This window comes from Octodon degus, unplaced genomic scaffold, assembly GCF_000260255.1.
Source record: "Octodon degus isolate 3935 unplaced genomic scaffold, OctDeg1.0 scaffold00114, whole genome shotgun sequence".
NCBI classification, from domain to species: Eukaryota; Metazoa; Chordata; class Mammalia; order Rodentia; family Octodontidae; genus Octodon; species Octodon degus.
The window spans coordinates 6,666,115-6,685,860 of record NW_004524690.1 but is presented as its reverse complement, the minus strand read 5'-3'; the positions used below and the strand labels follow the sequence as shown (position 1 = coordinate 6,685,860).

At 37.6% G+C, this 19,746-nt stretch overlaps 1 protein-coding gene across 16 annotated transcripts in view; it reads left to right on the top strand.

The window, feature by feature from the left end:
* Positions 1 to 16,464, top strand: part of Sorbs2 (sorbin and SH3 domain containing 2) — a 169,882-nt gene extending 153,418 nt beyond the window's left edge. For 9 of the 16 annotated variants that reach the window (XM_023699617.1, XM_023699622.1, XM_023699631.1 and 6 more), the window contains 3 exons: positions 8,471 to 8,520; positions 12,314 to 12,420; positions 14,337 to 16,464. In XM_023699617.1, the coding sequence (XP_023555385.1) occupies positions 8,471 to 8,520; positions 12,314 to 12,420; positions 14,337 to 14,398 (219 nt within the window). In that variant the 3' untranslated portion in view covers positions 14,399 to 16,464. Of the gene's footprint in view, positions 1 to 2,589; positions 2,689 to 8,470; positions 8,521 to 12,313; positions 12,421 to 14,336 lie in introns of all 16 variants that reach the window. The other 7 variants (XM_023699620.1, XM_023699621.1, XM_023699618.1 and 4 more) reach the window with 3 other exon arrangements.
* The last annotated feature ends 3,282 nt before the right edge of the window (positions 16,465 to 19,746 follow it).

The window sequence follows — 19,746 nt, the reverse complement described above, 5'->3', positions numbered from 1 at the left end:
ATGAAGCTGAGATGAAGGCCTCTGCAGACAAGCAAAAGTTAAAGCTCTGATGCAGCCCAGGGCAAACCCCTGTCGCCAATTCCACCCACTAAAACTAAGACTCACTAAAACTGCCCACCTGTGCAAATGCACCTTCGATGTGACAAGCACTTTGGAAAACATGAAATGTTTTAAGATTAATTTTTCCTGTGCTTTGAGTTTTTATCTTAGCTGGCATAAAGTAAGTAGGAAGTTTTTTAAGGTATTATAATGCTACTTTAATGTCTAACTAAAAATCTGTCTTTTTCCTCTCTGACTTTATTTTTAAAGCCAACCTACTTATTTTTTGCCTTTTATTACTCATTATTCAGCATTTAAATATAATCAGTAAGTGAGAAAGCAACTTTAGAACTGAGTTCTCTAAGTTAGAGCTGGAGGACTCACCATTACAGCATCAAGGACAAAGCTAAATCTTGAAAGTTTTTTCTTGTGCAGGAACCAAGCTCAGTTCCTATGGTCCTTCGGTGCCAGCTCTTTGCAGCATGTAAGAAAATGGAGGTGTCCATAATTGCTATATTTTTAAAAAATACTTTAATAACCATATGAAATAGCTAACTCTCAAAACTATTTTTCCTATTTGGGAGCAAATAATTTTAATCTCATGGAGATTTTTTAAAACCTTTCCAATTAATTTTTCTGCTCATAGATGTTAAACTGACTAATTATATGTGAGCTTATAAATATAAATACAATTTAAAATACCCATAAATTCTATATACCTTACAAAGAAAGAAAATATCCTTGTTCTAAAAGAAAGAGAAAATTAAATTTTAATGAAATTTTGATAATGTTTAATAGGTATTGTATGAGAGCATTATAATAACATTTTTATCAACCAGTGTTTAACTCCATTGGTGAAGTAAGTGTAATTTTATTATTTGGAAGTTGATTCAAAGAGAATGAAATATCTGTCATATGTAATCCAAACTCTTGTATAAAAGTAAAATTTCCTGCCACTTTATGGATTATAGAGTTGAAAGATAAATTATGAGCTTGATATAAAGATTGGAATCTGATGTTTCCCCTAGTCTCTTCAGAATCTGTTTCAAAATAATTTTTCACAATAAAATTATTATAAATCTCAGCTCCTCTCGAAACTGAGCTTCCAGTTCCACCCAAGAGAATATTTCATGAGAGACTTATTGAATGTGGGCTCAACTTGTAGCAGAAGCACATAATGAGGAAAAAGGAGGCATATTTCTTGGGTTTCTTCCAAGAAACTCAGCTTTTTGTGGTCCTAAAGGAAGTCTTATCCTCATCAGTCAGTCCCATCAGAAGGTGACCTCTTTGATCCACAGTGTGAAGTTAGACCTTGACTCTTCCTGCTATGTTCAAATGATCTTTTTAGCTGCTGTTAGACACATGATTTTTTTCCTCTGCACTTCATATCTAGAGAACCTCTGTAACATCAACATTTGCTTAGTCCCAGAAAATGCAAAATACATGTAGCTTAAAGAAAGTAAAAAATATTCTTTCATCATACATTGCAAGTTACTCCAGGCTGGTATAAGGGCTCTGCAATCACAGAAGTCCTAGGCAGTGCCCAGAGAGTGTTGCATCCCAGCATTCAAAACTTATCACATCAGCACATCCAGATACAAGGAAGGCTAAGAAATGCAAACCTCACTCAGAATGGCCATGTGCCTGCACCACACCCTGGGTCCCATCACTGAGGATGGAGAAAAGAATATATATTGGGGAAAAGCAAGTCTCTGTCATGACCCTTTAGGAAATATACCAAGCACATTTCACCCCAAGATACCAGGGATTTGAAGTTGGTTATTACTAGCTGTTATGAAACTTTTTCTAAATGAGAGTTAAGAAAACCACTTGCTTTTATCTAAAAGCCTCATTCCCACCAAAGTTGTCTGAAATAAATCAAGCATCAGATACTACATTGCTGGACCCTGTGCTGGGTTGAAATGAAAACAAAATATACACCATACAAGAAAGTTAGCTTGTTCACTGTCACATTAAAGATATTACTCTGTCAGATTTCCCAAACAAACTTATAGTTAGGGTGATAGGCAATATTTGACTGTATTTCAACATTTTTTTAAAAGTTATTTTGTTTTTATGTATTTTGTTAGAATGCTTTGCCCTTAACAAATGCTTGACACTGTCCATAGGCATCAAGCCCAATTTATCTTTGTCTCAAGTTTGCATCTGTTTAGTAAGCACACAGAAAACAGGTCAGCTTTCCGAATATCTTAAACCTGATTGTGAAGCATGTTCGAAGAGGTCACATATCTTACATGTGGTCTTAGCCATGCTTATTGTAGTCAGCACCCATTTCTGTCCCAAGCTGCCCCTGTAAATGCTGCCTGCTGTGTCTGTGAGTCCACATCAAAGCAGCAGCCGATGTCTGGCTGTGGAAGCCACCAGAGTGGCCACAAGAGCTGCTTGCAGAATTATGCTTCCCTGCTGTGCTCTCGTGGGGATCAGGAGTTTGGCATGCTGCGTGTGCATGGGAAAAGCTAAGTCAAAGACTTCCGCCAGGAAGCTGAAGGATGAAGAGCAGAACTAACTGACTTCTTGTGGCTTTTCCAGGCTGATTTAAAAAGTGCGATATTTGTCCTGGGTAAGCCTCCTCGTAGCCCAGTGATGTCTAAGAGATCCTGCGGCTCGCCTGGCAGCAGTACACACAGGGTAGGGTCAGACCTCCCACCCCCCACCCCACCCTATGGCAGGCATCCCAGCCACCCTCCCTTGCAGTGGGGGAGCTCAGCCTAAGTTGCCTTTTCTGTGTTCTGTGATAAAGTGGGGCTCGAGAGACCCTTCAGGTGAAGTGAACAGCCTATAGTGAGCCTGGACGTCAAGCTCACAGAAAAAAAAATCCTATCCCAAGTCTCTGAAGAGGCACAATGGACTGCTCCACCACATTTATAAGGGTGTTGAGTGTGTTGTGCTCTACACCAGCCTCATGGCTCTGTACTATATCCCTGTGTCCTAGTTGCTGCTTTATTGAAAAGAACCAAATTGCTGCAGATCATGTATGGAACTCACCTGCTTCCCATCTTGTTGGCTTCTGTGTCATTCAGTTTGCTTGGATTTTTTTTAATCCCTAGCCCTGTTTCAAAATATTTTGTTGCTCTGGTGATAAGTACTACGATCCCTCAAGGGCCCAGTACTGCTCTCTGGAGACCATATAGCACTGCTGTCTTGGCAGCTTTGATTGAACTTAAAGATCCAATCACTTTTCCTTGGTTCACTTCTATGGAATCTATCACATTTTAGACTGAATGGCCTCTTACATGGTACCATCAGTTCTTCAGAATACAGTCAAAATGCTTGATGATTTTCATCTGCGCCATAAGTCAGGGTTCTTTTCACCATTTCTGTTTCCATGGACCTTGCTTTAACTTCACCGCTGCACCACGCAGCTATATTTCTGTATTTCGTGTTCTCATGGGCTTGATTTTTTAATTTCCCTTTTCTAAAAAATGTAGATTCTGGTCTGTATTTATGTCATTGTGTGCCTTTTGCTTTGCAGAATAAGATCACATTTTGTTGCTGAAGCAAAACTTGTGTTGCCACAGGGAAAAGGGAATGTCAATTCGTAGAGACTCATAGGCTCGATTAACAGCCTTCCAGAGCCAAAACCACACACACACACACACACACACACACACACACACACACACACAGAGTTTTTCCCAAAATTAACAGAGCCCATCTATAAATTTGCATGGGGCGTTGACATAATATGGTTTGGGTCACCTTACAATTTTTCTTGGCCAGATATTTATGTTATAACTTTCTATGCTAGACTGCATGTGTTTGTATGAACCATAAATATTCCATTTTCTTTTGATTCATGCAAGTTATGTTTTACCTTCATGATTTCAGAAAGAAAAATAAGGCTATAAATATATATATGGTACTTTTATTATAAGAATGTCATCTAACTTTTGTGACAACACTACAACTATAATTTTCTAGAAAATGATTTACATACTTTAAAACAGTTTAATATGGTTTCAAAGATTTTTGCCCATTATTATTTAAAGTGATAATCCATTCTTATTTAAGAATTATTTAATACAAAGTAGAGCTAACCCTCCAGAGAAACTTGTGCAGAAGCATAAACAGATGACTTTCGCACGGACTATATCTCATAACCTGAAACAGCTAACTATATATTATAGTGATGTCCCTGAGCTATCTAGGCTCTTTCGAAACAACTGTCTTAGAAGCAGTAGCTTATGGTTGATAATGGCTTTGAAAATTACCACATGTTGAAACCCTATCTCTTTTGTGTCCATTTTTTACAGCATTACAAAAAAATAGCTTCAGTAACAAGGGAAAAAGTTATAGTGTTATAGTGCTAAGGGAAAAGTAAACGTTTATAGGATACCATGATGCTTCATTGGGTTTCTTAAGTCTCACAGTACTCTAAAGATCATCAAGGAAATAGAAGCAGGACACAATTCTTGCTCAAAATTTCCAGCACAATGACAGTAATGTGTTAATTTGAAAACCGTTTTCTTAAGCTCAAAGTTCATGTAAGCCTCTCTGAATGTCACAAATGTATATTGTTCTATATTTATCCCAGCACAGCTAAGAAGTTATGAGTAATAGAAATGCCTGAGCAGACAGTTAAAATAGAAATGAACACAGACTAAAAATACTGGTGGCTAACAAATGATTCCTTCTCAAGAATTTGAAATCTGGGAAGGGTAAAAAGTGCTCAGAAGAATAGATAAGTATCTATTCCACGTCCTTCTGTGGTCTTTAAAAGAGCCTTTCAGAATTAATACAGGCTGAAGGAGTTTGATGAAAGTAAACCAAAGGGCAAAATCATTTCAGGCTTGTTGCTGCCTCAGGTCACAGTGGCAATAGAGAGCAGGTACAGTACAGTGCCTAGGGTTGGGTGTGCGTGCATTAAGTTTCAGCACTAGCGAGAAAGGACACAAGAAACTCCTGAGCTAATTTGTTAGAATATCATGTAAAAATAAGCACCTGTTTCAGGAACAAAATAAAAATACTGGCTTTTCAATAAGTTATGGTAATATTTTATTCGATAAAGAATAGTCAAAATTATCATTCCATTTCTTTTTATGTATTTGTCATCTTAAACTATCCAGTATCTTGAGGTTTTGTCTTAGTGATATACAAAATGAAGTGGAACTATTACCACCAGTCATTACCGCAACTCAGGCACATAAGAATTAGCTACAGCTCACTGATAACTGAATGTGTAAAATTGACGAAAAGCAACTTTTACAGGCAGGGAAATGATCTGAGGAACTGGAGATGCTTTTATGGCCTCCCTAAGGAGGCAAAGATTGAGCTTTATCTTGTCTGCTTCATTGAGTGTAGAGATAAGAAAGCTAGCATGTGCCCATATTAGTCGGTGCCCCAAATAGAAAGACACAGATGTGCCCTCATGAATAACTATTAACAGCACTGATCCTTTCATTGCTCAAATGCTTTCAAAGTAGTCAAACACCATATAATTGGCCACCTGCCCTCAGAAATAGCTCCTAGTTAACATGAAGGTGATTCCTATGAAAGGTAAACTTTGAAAGTTTCAGGTCTTGCCATTATAATCAGAGATACACAAATTCAGTGCCAACAAAAGTGATGACAAATCTGATGAGTGTATAAGCAGCAAGCTGGCAGTTTTGGGGTGGGGAAGGAAGGCCAAGTTGTAAAGGATAGGAAGGAAAGTAAAAGACACACTTGGAAAGATGATTAACACAAGGACACTACTGGCTGACACACCTAGGGACACACGTTCCTGATGTGTAGAGATCTGTCGAATTAAAGGAGCTGCACACTCAGAGCAATAGCCCAGTGCTCGTAACTGTCAAAGATAGTTTATTTATTGACTCATGAAGTGAACTGAATTAATTGAACTAGCAGAATCATAGAGGTGATAACTAAAGGGGTATATACAGACCTTAAAAGTTGTCTGCTTTTTATTACTCTTCGGCTTAATTTTTAAAATTGTAGTTACATTTTAATGAAAAGGAGCTATGAATATAGATCAACCAATTTTACCAAGCACTGAATTCCGTGGCATTAAACTTACAATTTCTACCCAATTTTAAAATTTTAGAATGATTTAAATATGTGGAAACAAGCATACCATTTTTAAAAACATAATGAAATAGTTTAAATTTTTTTCTAAGAAAATAGATTCTTTTCATATCTATAATTTTGTTGTGCACTGCAATGGTGCTGATTGATTTGTGAGAAAGCAGTATCTATGAAATCTTGGTGATTTGAAATAGAGCATCTGAGATATTTTTGCAGTTTCTTTTATACACACAGTATTTTGGAGGGATGTACATGAATGCTGAAAATCATACGGTTTGGATGTATATTCTGACCCCAAATTTTACTCCCAGGAAAGTATTCTAAAGAATAGTTCAAAACAAGAAAATAGCATTTTGAATAAAAATGTTTATAATATTGTTATTTAGGGTAGTGTAAAAAATTAGGTTAATCTTAATTTCAAAATAAAAGAGAACAAGAAATGGTTAAGAAAGCTATCATATGTAGCGATGAATGTGAGAGAACATTATTCTGAAGTCATTTAAAATGAAACAAAACTGGGAAAGAAAACTAATTTTTACAAAACAGCAGGAATGACCTGTAATCTATACAACTCTTCTGAACAAATGGTTTACCCAGATACAACATACTATTAATTAAAAGGGAACTTGAAGAAATGTAATATCCTCATCTCGAAATGTCTGGAAGTGATTTAGTCTTAATCATTCCTAAATAACATATTTTATAATTTTCAAAACAGGGCCAGCCAGATAGCTCATACTAAAGTGCCTGCTGAGGCAGAGTGCAGCACCCGGGGTTCAATCCTCAGCGTGCCCTGCCAGCCCTGCCCATGGGACATGCTGAGACAGCTATTGAGACATGTGGTTGTGTGTGCCTGCAACACCAGCGCTTGGGAGGCTGAAAACAGGAAAATTACTATGAGTCCAATCTCTGTAGTGAGACACTGTAGACCCTGTAGACCTTGTACCAAATACATAAAAAAAACACTGTTAGTAATAAGAGTAAACTATTTTATCATCGCAAGTCATCCAGGTGTCCAGTAATTATCACCCACTCTTTAGTTCTAATTTTATATGTTCCATTTAAAGATTATCAAGTAAAATTGCAAAAAATATTGTTAGTGAGTGCTTCCACGTAATTCTTGAAATTTTGCTAGTGAAACTATTTAGAATGCAGTCTTGGGACAGTACAGATAGGAGGAGAGTTAAAAAAATTTAAGAATGGGGCAGATAATAGTCTTATATTAAAGAAAATTTCAGGGTTCCCCACCTAAGCTTGAACTTATTGCTTCTATAGAAATTTCTCAGGAAGAAATTTCTGGCTATCAATAATTCAGTCATAACTATGAGAACCCAAGAACTCATCCTGATGTCTAACTATATGGATCTAGAAACTAACTTAGTAGCCATCAAAAAGTTACTTACATAACTGCCATGCAAACTCTGATTTTCTTATTGCACTGTGTAGCTATCATTCAGAAAAGGATGCTGTAGATAAGTGTTGTGAATGAGTTGTATGCATTTCTTTTCCTAAAGTGTAACACAGAGATACTCAATATAAGTTACACCATGTTTTATGTATTCAATAAATGCACTAACTTTCCTTCATTGAAGTATTTATGTGGCTATATGGGGTGCTAAGGCCTGTCATTTCCAATATTATAAGTATCTATTACAGATACTGGTCTTGATGCTTAGTTTAAAAAGAAAGGAAACTCTTTTGAGAGTTCAGTGCACTGGAAATTTCTACCAAAATTTCTCTTCTAAGGTAAAATGTTACATGTTACCTGGATATTGTTTGTTGTATTTTATTTAAAGTTCTCTGTTTTCTCTTGAAAAATGCATGTGCCCTCTCCACATGGAGAACACAGAATGTTAATTCAAGTGTAGCATGGGATGTCTGCCTATTGGTATCTTCATCTGTACTGTCCGTGGGAATGCTGTCTGTGGAGGAAAAATTTACAGAGTGACCGTAGACATTTTGCCGTTAAACTAAATGTGGCTCACTCGCTGCTTGTTTGAGAAAGCTCTGGAGACTAAGGCTGTATGAAGGTGTCTATCCTGCTTATCCTACCAGTTTGGTGTCCATGTTCTTGCCATGTTCCTGACCTTTGAAAAATCAATGGGACTAAATCCTGACTTTCCCTTAAAGCTTGAGCAGATTACATTAGGAATGTGTTCAAAACATTTGAACCCTGGATTTTTTTTAAATTTAATTTCAAGCATCCTTCAAAATATTTTAGCTCTTAATCCTTCAGAAACCCTTTATTTGGTGATTTTTTTCTTCCTCTTGGTTTTTTATAACAGGAAATATTAAATGTCAAGAAAAGTATCATGCCATTATCCAAATTATCTTCTAATTAGTACAAGTTCAAACATTTATTACATTGAAAATCATTTCATTTCAGCCACAGCGTCCTGTGTTTACCCATGAAAACATTCAAGGTGGGGGGGAACCGTAAGTATTCTTCTTATCTTCTAAATTCAAGACTAACTTTGACCCACAAGATAGGTGATTGATATACCAAAACAAGAATACAACTTTGCAAGTAAAAGAGGTCAGAATAAATATCATGAGAACTCTCAACTTGAAGAAATTGCAGTTATCTCCAATTTTAATGGCAGAGATCAAATGCTAATCTTTAAAAGAAAACAGAGAATATTTTTATTCATACACTAAGGAAATCTTCCAATACTGCAGTGATTCCAAAGATTTATAGATGTGTCTACTCTCCTTCTACTCTGATGGCTATGTAACTAATAACTACAGCTTTGAAGACATACAAGGAAAGGCCCTGAAATTGTTTTACCACCTACTGTACTTAGAGTGTAGACCTAGTTTACTTTAATAATACCATTCCAAAGTTGCATATTTTTGGACTGGGGAGATAGCTCAGTGGAATAAGTGCTTGCCTGGCATGCACAAGGTCCTGAGTTTGACCCCTGATACTAAAAAATAAAAAGTTACATATCTTTAAGTGTCTTTTGAAAATAGACATATTAAAATAGTGTCATTTAGTTATATGATATTACTTCCACAGCACCTAGAATGTGCCTTTTCAAACTACTTCCAAATTTCTTCTCCTTTCTGATATAGAAATTAAGCCAATATGAAGGTATCACACATTGCCTTTAAAATTTTTGTTTGTTCTCTTATTTATAAAAATGATGATAGACTCACATCATAAAAATAAATTCCATGACTGTTTATTGCATTACCAACATGCCTTAATGTTGGTAATGCTCAAAGGAGTTTATGTAAATATATAAATACATAAAGTATGTTTTGTAACACTGTTTTATGTACCATGCAGTGTGATCATTTGGTTGGTATAAAACTACAGCGCCTACTGGCCGGAGACATTTTCCCTATTTAATTGTTCATTAAATTTCCATTTGGTTACAGCCTTAAGGATTATGAGATGTTGTTTAATGTCATTTCAAAACAGGTTTGGAGCTGAGGATGTAGCTTAGTGGTAGAGCGCTTGCCTAGCATGTGTGAGGCCTTGGTTTGAATCCCTAGAATCAAAAGAAAAACACAGGTCTTGTGCAAAGGTAGGAACATAAAGTTGTATCCATACAATTCGTTCTTGGCATGTCGTGTTATAGAGAAAGGTGCAAGATACATGACCAAGTTTGGCTTAGCATTTCCCATTTAAAAACAAGTTTCTTTGTGAGGCATCCTGACTGCACCATCATCGTTCATCTCATCCAACACATCTTCCAAAACATCACTTTTCATTGTAATTTGACTACATTTCCTGTCGTGCAATGCTGATTTCGAAAGCCAGCAGAGGTAGAAAGATTTCAGGAAGATCTGTTTGTTTTCAAAAGTTTATTTTGTGTGTGTGTGGTCTAATTAAGCCCGAGTGGTAAGTAAATTTTGACAAGCATTCTGGCTCACATCATGCAAAGATGAAGTAGGGGTTGTGCCAGTTTTAGATTGTTAGCTCCGGGAACCTTGAGATTTTTCAGGCAGCTGGGGTTTGTGGCCTTAAATAGGCCGCCTGTCTCCATGAGTGCTTGGAGATGTGCCTGCAAGGAGGCTGAACGTGGAGCAGCTCAGTTCAGAGAATCACTTTCCCCAAAGTGTATGCACCTGAAATAGCAGCCAGAACTGACCATCTCTTGAAAATGTTGGGCCATGTTGAAATCAACTGCCCCCATTAATGTGCAAAAAGGATCATTCTACTCCTGACCAGCCAACCTCAAAACCAAATCTACAGAAACAAAGCAATTTCACTATTCTCACTAAGGCTGGCCCATGCGACTATCCAAATCAGTTCAACACTGCCAGTCTTCTTAACCACTATTTTGGGATTCAGGCTGCATTTTTCTGCCATTGGCCACAATTATAATCCTCCCCCAAGAAAAGATCTCAGGCTATTCTCAAAAGAGTATAAAAAAAGAGTATAAATTGCTAAAATTGTTTACTAATGTTAAACAGGGGAAGAAATTTCTAATGTTGGAATTTTAGGCTTTGGTACCAGGCCAGGAAAGATAAGGTTTTTGGACAAGATGTTAGGCACTATATCCTACCAGCTCTTTCCTAGAATTTCCTGAAGCCACCTTTATCCTGATATACCAAACTGGACAAGTTCACAAACAAGGAAGCCAGTACATTAGTATTCTTTATTTATAATATGCTATTTGAATTATAAAGCAAAAGAATTTTTTTTTTATTCTACCAAAACATGATTGTCTAATTCAATAATTAGAAATAAATCATCTTTATTCCAGGGCTCAATTCATTATCACCAACTTCTTCAGGATGGCTTAAAGAAGTTCAAAGTATGTCAGAATAGCTTTCTTGTTTTCTAACCTTCAGCAAAATTAAGACTATTACAAAGATCCGCCGGCCAGATAGCTCAGCAGACTAAAGCGCCTGCTTAGGCAGAGGCAGGGACTGGGGTTCAATCCCCAGGCCTGCAGTGCTGGACCTGCCCCAGAGGCAGGCTGAGACAGTGATTGAGACTGGGCCTGGGGGTGCGTGCCTGTGATTCCAGCGCTTGGGAGGCTGAAAACAGGAGAATCACTACAAGCCAGATCTGCTCAGTGAGATCCTGTAGACCCTATACTAAATACATAAAAATTTGACGGACCAGGGAGATGGCTCAGTAGAATAAGTGCTTCCCTGGCAAGCACAAGGGCCTGAGTTCTATCCCTGGTTCCTAAAAAAAAAAAAAAAAAAAAAAGATCCACCATAACAAATTTATCAGTTTTTCAAATAATCCTCCTTGTAGTACTGGAAATTTCAGTAATGTGCAGGTTTCCACATTAACTATATCACATACTTCCCAAACTTCTCAGCCACTATCATTTCCATGTTTTCTTTCCCAAGTGCCAGTCCATGTTATAGTCAATAAAATACCTACTGTTTGTTGTCATAAATTCAATGAATAAATCTATAATTGATAGATGTCATCATAATATATCTCTCAAACAATTCAGACAGGGAAAGGAAAGTGATAGCATTCCATCAGTAATTTTTGTATAAAATTACTTCAAAGGAGTTTTTAAATCCAACCTACCTCTTCAAAAGTCTAGGTCCATAATCTACCATTTGAGATCAACTCTGCACAGAGACTGCATCTAGTCAACTGCGTAGGTGAAGTGCATCAGATTTTTAAATTCTAAAAGTTAAGAAAACACCAATTCAAATTATAAAATTAATTTGCTTGCAAGAATTACCTTTGGCGGAAATAACTTCCTTTTTAAGTTAATTCCCACACAGTCATTTAGACATATCTAAAAGAGTTCATACATCTCGAAATAGAATCATTTGAAAATTCTATTTGCATGCCTCTGTTACTTGCCTGTGATTATGGCTAGCTAAAGCTAAAGTTGTGATTCCATCTTGTTTTTACAGAGCTGCATAATTAGTCTCTGAATGATAGACATTAAATGAATAGACAATTAAAATGCAAGTCTGACCTACAAATGTTAAAGTGTTCTAATCCAATTCACATACATTGCAATCATCCATGAATATTCTTCCTTATGAATTTTGAAATATTATTAGTCTAAGTCATATGGAAACCCCAAGTAAATTTCTATTGATGTTGTATGTCTGTCAAAGACACACTATCAAATATATAGTGTGCAGGTAAGAATAGAAATAGAAGTTCAATTCTCAGTTCCTCAAAAAAAAAGAAAGAAAGAAATGTTAAAAGTAAAATGACTATTATGCTATGGTCTAGTTTCACAAACACGTAAAAGAAATTTAAACATACCCATTTGTCCTGTTTAAGGTTTCAGGCTCTGTATAACTATACTCCTAGGAACGAAGATGAGCTGGAGCTCAGAGAAAGTGATGTGATTGATGTGATGGAGAAGTGTGATGACGGGTGGTTTGTTGGTACGTGCACATTCCCTTCCGCATGCATTTGGCTGTCTTATGATTTGCTTGGGTTTTCCCAACTGCATGTTTCACCGTGACAGTCTTTCTTTTAATTCTATGCCTCTGATCTTCCAAATATTTGTATATGCTACATAATCCTAATTGCATTTTAAATATAGTTTAGCATTTACTGCTTCAGGTGTACCTGACCTTCTGCTAGTTTTTCCCCAGTTGAGAAAAGAAAGTTTCCTTCAATAACACCAATTAAGGTGGGCTGCAATTTAACAATTGCAAAAACAAGAAATGTCCCCAAGATGGTAAATATCAACACTTTGCTCAACAGAAAGTCTCAATGGTGATAATCTCATTTGAAAGAGTGAGAAAAGTGAAAAACGAATCCATTTCCAAGGTCTCACATAGCTACCCTGAAAGTCCAAAGCTTCCAATTAGCTCTAATTTGTGGGAAAAGTGGGAAAAAGTTCCAGTCTTACCACTTCAAAAGTAATTCTGTTCTTCACACTGTTAAAGATGAGAGGGCTGGGTGTACAGCCCAGAGTAGAGAATATGCTGAGCAGGGGGGACCCTAGATTTAATCCCCAGCACACAAAGAAAGCTATAAAAGCAGACCAGAGGTATTCTGAGAAAATGTTTGTACACAAAAGTATGCAGGACACAGCAGGAAAAGGTAAAAAAGAAATACAGAATGTTGGGCTGGCCAAATAGCTCAGCAGATTAAAGTGCCTGCAAGCAGGCAGAGGGGCTGGGGGTTCCTGGGCCTGCTGTGCTGGCCCTGCCCCTGGGGCATGCTGAGACAGCAATTGAGACTGGGCATGGTGGTGCATGCTTGTAATCCCAGCTCTTGAGAGGCTGTAAACAGGCGGGTCATTATGAGTTCAATCTAGTAGTGAGACCGTGAACACCCTATAGACCCTTCCCTAAAATAGAGGGGAAAAAAAGAAACAAACAAACAAATACAGAATGTTGGAGAAGAGCAAACTCTGAAGAAAGGAGAGCTGTGGACAAATCCTGCCATGGTGAGAAGCAGGAAAAGACTAAGGCACATTTGCAGCCAAGAGCCTCTGATCTACTTATATTAATCCTCATCCTTAGGAAAAGTGAAGAGGCCTATGAGTGGGATGGAGGATGTCACCAAACTAAGATAACAAATCCTAGAGCACTAATGAGAAACCAAATTTTGCAGCACCTATTTCACTATATTTTTACTGGAAATTCCAAATAAGGATTTCGTTTTTCTCACTTTTACAAGAAGTATCCAAGAAACAATGGAATTTGAAAGCAAAAGCAATCATAATGAAGGCTCTTCATGCATTTGGTTGAACTCACTATATTAGAAACAGTGTTCAGGGACTGAATGCCCTGCAAGTTGTTCAAATTTTCTATATCTTACTAAGAACTCTGGCAATGCTTTCTTTCAAATGAATAAGATAGCACTGACCATGACATAATAAAACTTCTGATATTGACAGTGTCCCAGACAGTGCCTTAGTTTGCCACTTTTGTTGAGGAAGCCTCCTATCTCCAACTAACCCTTCATCTGGGGCGTTTCCAGTCATCCTGTCACACTGCCAATACCCACATGTGTTCCTTATTCCTTGCTCTCTTTAGCAGTCATGATGATTGGAGTGCCACCACCTACCTCCCCTACAAGATTGTCTTCCCCTTCAGACCAAAAGGCTGAACTTTTTTGTTTAGCTTGAAGCACATCGTGTATGCCCAGGAGGCAATGAGCATATCAGGCAAAATAGCTGAAAGTGCTGACTTTTTCTTCTTACTATCTTTTTTTCCTTGCTTTCCAAACCCTTCTGGTCTTGCTTTCTTACTGAAGCCTTGTAAATGGAAAGTGTTCAAGTTCTCATATATTAAGCAATACTTCATTGTTGTTACACCTTTTCATTTATTGCTTCTGTTTTCAGGAACCTCAAGAAGAACCAAATTCTTTGGTACTTTTCCCGGAAACTATGTCAAGAGGCTGTGAATCACTCTCCTTATGTATGCCGCATTTCAGCAAAACATCTGCATAAACTTGCCTGAAACATCTGCGCAGGCTCTCGTTGTCATGCCTTATCGTTTCTAATGCACCATCACCATCTCCACCTGCTGCCACCAAACCAAACCACCAGCAGAGTAACTGCCGCTGTGAGCCTTGGGGAGACAGGGCACACGCATCCACAGGGAAGTGCATCTTCCTGCTTTCTGTCCTAAACTTTGGAAAGTCAATATGGGAGATCAGAACAAAAAGTGTTATATTTTAAAAAGAATAAAATAGTTGAGAGAAAGAAAACAAAAGAAAGAAAACGTCTCCAAGAGGCTCTGTGGTCTCCTGGCTGTCTTTCAACATCTGGAAGATGCTCCTCCCCCAGGCAACCAGAAGATGGTTTATTCCAAAATGCTGTGGTTTGCATTTTCACATTCTTAGCTTGGCAGTCTATTTTCTTTTCACAAGTTTGCCTAGTGTCCTGGTTTACACTGTATGACAACCGTACTTCAGCTACTGTTTGCCTGCACTTATATGTTGTTATATGCACAATGATAGCAAAACCTAAAGCAAGAGTAGGAAAGTTAATTTGTATGGGTGTGATTTTATTCATTGAATGTACATGTTCAAAGAAGAGTCTTTTCCTGCAGTTGTTTGTACTTTTTAGAAGTACAGTGAGTGAATACGATCCTCTTTGGTAATTACCATGAGAATAAAAAAGGGTTAGGTAGACTACAGAAAAAAACTATTGTGTTGTAAAGTTGCATTGCTATTTTATATTAAAATGGAATCATCAGCATCATGAACAATGAGCTCTTAGTGTTTTATTTATCTGATAAAATTTAAATAAAGGCAGTGTTAGTGAGAGGTGCAGAATACTATTCTGACATAGACACTTGAAAGTAACCGTAAGCAATATTAGTAGATAAGATTTCACTGTGTGTACACATGCACATTTGAGATTGTATGAGAACATATGATCCATGTGACATGTTGTACATTTTATGGAAATGTAGAAAAACCCTACACATTATTTTAGAGGAATAGAATACTTCAGAGGCGTCACAAGTATTAAGGCTGGTTTTAGCAAGGATTATGGTCAATACAATTATTTTTACTATTATAATTATTTTTCTTCTATGGAACCCTGAATCCTGGCCACATTTGAGAAAAGGAATATGTTAAGCTTGATTTTATTGGTATATGTAAAATATTTCCTAGGAATAAATTGGGCACTTTTTAGAGACTGTTAAATCATTCAGGTTATTTTTTTTTCTGCCCCAAAGTAGAGCCTGAAAGATTTAATAGGGTTAACAGTGCCTAAATTGTGTATACTCTGAAAACTAGCTTTGTATTTCTTATGAATTTTCATAAGAACTGTTCTTCTTTGGATCTTGAGCACCTTATAGATAAAACTTTTTATGGCATTTCTTCATGGACACCGATTGATCTTTTCACAATATGTAGGCTGTAGAATTTGTACATACGTGTGTTCTTTTTTGTACAGACTGTTTAGTAGTTGAGAAAACAGGAGAAATTCCTAATTTGATCTTTATCCTGCTCTTAGACTAAGCTAAAGCTCTTTCAGAAGATTATCCTCCATGTACCACACAGATCCCAGGCGCACCTTGTTAGTGTGGTTCTGTTAGGTATACAAAAGTCTATGGATTGAAAAGGCCCTAGCAGCCAAACTGCAATGTACATAAATACTGGTTTCAGAGGAATTTCACTAGGAATAAAGTAAAGGAACGTCTTTGGGTAGCTAACCATGATTATTGTCAAGTTCATGACCAGCTTTGTATTTAAAAGGCTTTGGGTTTGAAATTAAGTCAACTGCATGCAGCTTTGCTGAAAAAAATGACTAATTCTCTTTGATGCCATTTATGAGACAAGATTTCAAAATCTGTTGCCTGTCATATTTAAGAAAAAGTACTGTTTCTACTCTCTGTATCTGGTTTTAAAAGGAAAACTACTCCTACTTGACTTTCAGGTAATTGAATTCTTACAAGCAAAGATCATTGTGTTTTTCTTGAGTAGACAGCTAATAAATTTTGCTTGGAAATGTACTTCATTGACATTTGTACCTCTTTGACATTTATCTCTATGTAATTGTGTTCTTTCCATTTGTTAGTTAAAATAAGAAGATCCATTGGCTCTGTGCTCTCTTAACACACAAGTGGAAAAAGACATGCTAGCCATCAGCTCAGAGACATAATATTTTTTAGCCCACTACAATAGCTCACTTGTTAAACACTCTTAGGCTAACTATTATTCTTCAGCTAAAACAGTGCACTTTAAAATATTTTTGCCTCAACATAGGCTATTTTCCAATAAGTTGAAAGTTGTAGCATTTTCCCAATTCAACTATCTTAAAATTTTACAGTTCCTGCCTTAAGCAGCTTTAGCACCCTTGATGTGGTAGGCTCTGTTAATAACCACAGGACTTCACTAAATTTCAAATCATGTGCTCCATGGGATCACACAAATGGTAAAGAGTGAGCAACTTTCTCATGTTGATCCTTTTTAATATACCTCAGTCCCTTCTTTTTGATCTGTTTCAATCCTTTCTCATATCCATCTCTTAAGTATTCAGAAATATGGACATTCTTCTCTTTCATAACTGAGCTATCAAAATATCTTGTCATACTACTTAACTTTAATGCACCCCTGAATTTCTTCTACTTCTTTGGCTAAATTTCCACTGTCTACTAGTTTTTCTCTAAGATGTAGTCCCTTTTGAGTGAAAAATAAACCTTCCAATATCTTTATGACCCCACTAGCAATAGAGCATCTGTAGGTAGTATCACTGACAAATCCAAGTCTGTGCATCCAGCTCAGTGGAAGGACAATGGGAAGGGACACTCGTGCCACATGTTAACCCCTACTTTAGCTACCCAATCCCTAAAAACAGATATGCCTATTTCTTACTTGATTAAACAAAGAAAGAATCTCTTTAAGTGAGCCTCTTTTTCATAACCATTCACTGCTTGATCGCTCTCTGTAGGTGGTCAGTTTGTGTAGCCTGGTAATTTCTTCCTACTATTTTCCAAATTTGATTAAATAAGATGAAGCGCTCTGTTAGTTTCCAAGAGTCTTGTTTATTTAAAGATTTAATTACCTCAGCCTCTTCTGGAGATCACAGCCTTGCAGCAGTGGGTTATATGTAAATTATGATTTCAAATTATTTACTCATCAATGATTAGGGTCAGAGCACAAACAAAAATTGGCTTTCTTAATAAATGCTGTACAGGAAGGATTGGCATACGATGGCTTGTAGAGCAAGATCAGCCTACTACCTCTTTTTGTATGCCCTGCAAGTTAAGAATGGTTTGCACAGATGAACACGGTCATCAAGCCGATTATAAGAGACACTAATCATGAGCCTAATTAAGTGAAATATTATCTCCTCAACAAATAATTTGTTTTCATCAGTGGATCTATATTAGAAAATTTGTACTCCAGTTTTACCATTAAAATCTTAATTTCATCAATGAGAATTGACCGAAATATGTTTCTTCTTTGTTATGTAAGCATAAGAGCCTCTACTTTGACTCCTGTCTTACAAAACCTAAAGTGTATACTGTCTATCCCTTTACCAAAACAAGTTTTGAATTCTTGGTCTATGCCAACTATCAGGAACAAACCTGGAAAGTGAACAGAAGGAAAGGAATGTTGAGCTTCTGTTGCTTATTGGTCTGTTACTTACTCATGTTCACTGTCTTTTTCCTCACACACACAAAAAAACCAGAGAGACATTTGCTTTGTTCCTGTCTTATGTATGAGAAGGCTGAAGCTACAAGGGGTTAAACAATTTATATGTATAAAGATGATGATACATGATGAAAATCCATTCAGAATCTGGTATTTCTCTCTTTTTTTTCTCACTATTTTAGGGAAAGTTCTACAGGGTGTTCAGGATCTCACTACTAGTTCGGGCTCGTAGTGATCTGCCTGTTTACAATCTCCCAAATTCTAGGATTACAGGCACACACCACCACCCCCCAGTCTCAATGCTCTCTCAGTACACCCCGGGGGCGGGGCCAGCACGGCAGCCCAGCGACCAAGCCCCCAGCCCCTGCACCTGCTTGCAGGTGCTTTAATCCATTTGGCTGGCCCTTGCGATTTCTATCTCTCAAAGCTGTATACTCCCTTCCTTCCTTCCTTCCTTCCTTCCTTCCTTCCTTCCTTCCTTCCTTCCTTCCTTCAGAGCACCCCATGGTAGGTGCCAGACACACTACCAGTCAACTGTGCACTTGAACGCCTGCATTCAACCTCTTTCACCATTTCACAATTTTGCAAGCTCCATTATCACAGTCACCTCTCACCTCGTAAGAGCATTTTACTACGCCCAGGATGACAAGAAAGAGGTGTGTGTCCAATTGAGCACAACTCCACTTTCCTGAGAAAGGCCACCCTCAGTTTCTAAAAGAGCACAGCAAGCGATGAGGAGACATTTCAGCTATTGACGTCTCAACTGAGCCTGGACGTCTTGACTGAGCTTGGACGTCCACAAGCTGGCATTTGTGATGGCACTCAAGGCTGTCACCAGAGAGCTGACTCAGAAGCCAGTGGTGCTTGGGGAAGTTCTCAATATTGTCAAACCACTTGGAGAAAGGCAAGCCCAGCATGCTCTAAGAACATGGCGTGCTTGCTGGACAGCTTTTAAATATACAGAGTCCCAGTTTACACTAGCGGTTCTGTGCTAGATGACTTCTTAAGCAGCCCAGAGACTTAGCTCAGTGCTAAATTCAGCCCCTTCTGAGGTCAGAAAAGTTCCATCTTAGCTCATACAGATAGATATATCTTAAACTTTTGGTTCAAAATAGAAATCTGCCTAGAAAATCTTCACCTGTTCCTTTCAGGTTTCTTGCTTCATCTTTATTCTCAAAGTATGATAGTTAACTCAGTTGCCCTGTGTTTTCCAAAAATAAGTGTTATTTCAAATAAAACTTATTACTATTAACAGCATCAGGGGACAGATGCCAAATCTTGCACTGACATTGCAGGAAGCTTGAAAGTGATATCTAAAACTTTTTTTTTGATTGCACAAAAACAGATGTTAGTTGCAGGGAAAATTAGAAAATATAAATGGGCTAAAGAAATACCAAGGGCCTGGCAAGATAGCTCAGCAGATTAAAGGCCTGCTTTAGTAAGCGTGGGAGGGGCATGGTTTGACTCCAGGCACCACATGCCTTGCCGGCCCCACCCCTGGGGCATGCTAAGCCAGCCCCTGAGTCCAGGCATGGTGGCTCACACCTGTAATCCCAGCGCTGGGGAGGCTGAAAACAGGAGGATCGCTATGAATCTGGGCTGTATAGTGCAACCCTGTAGTAAATACATTATATAAT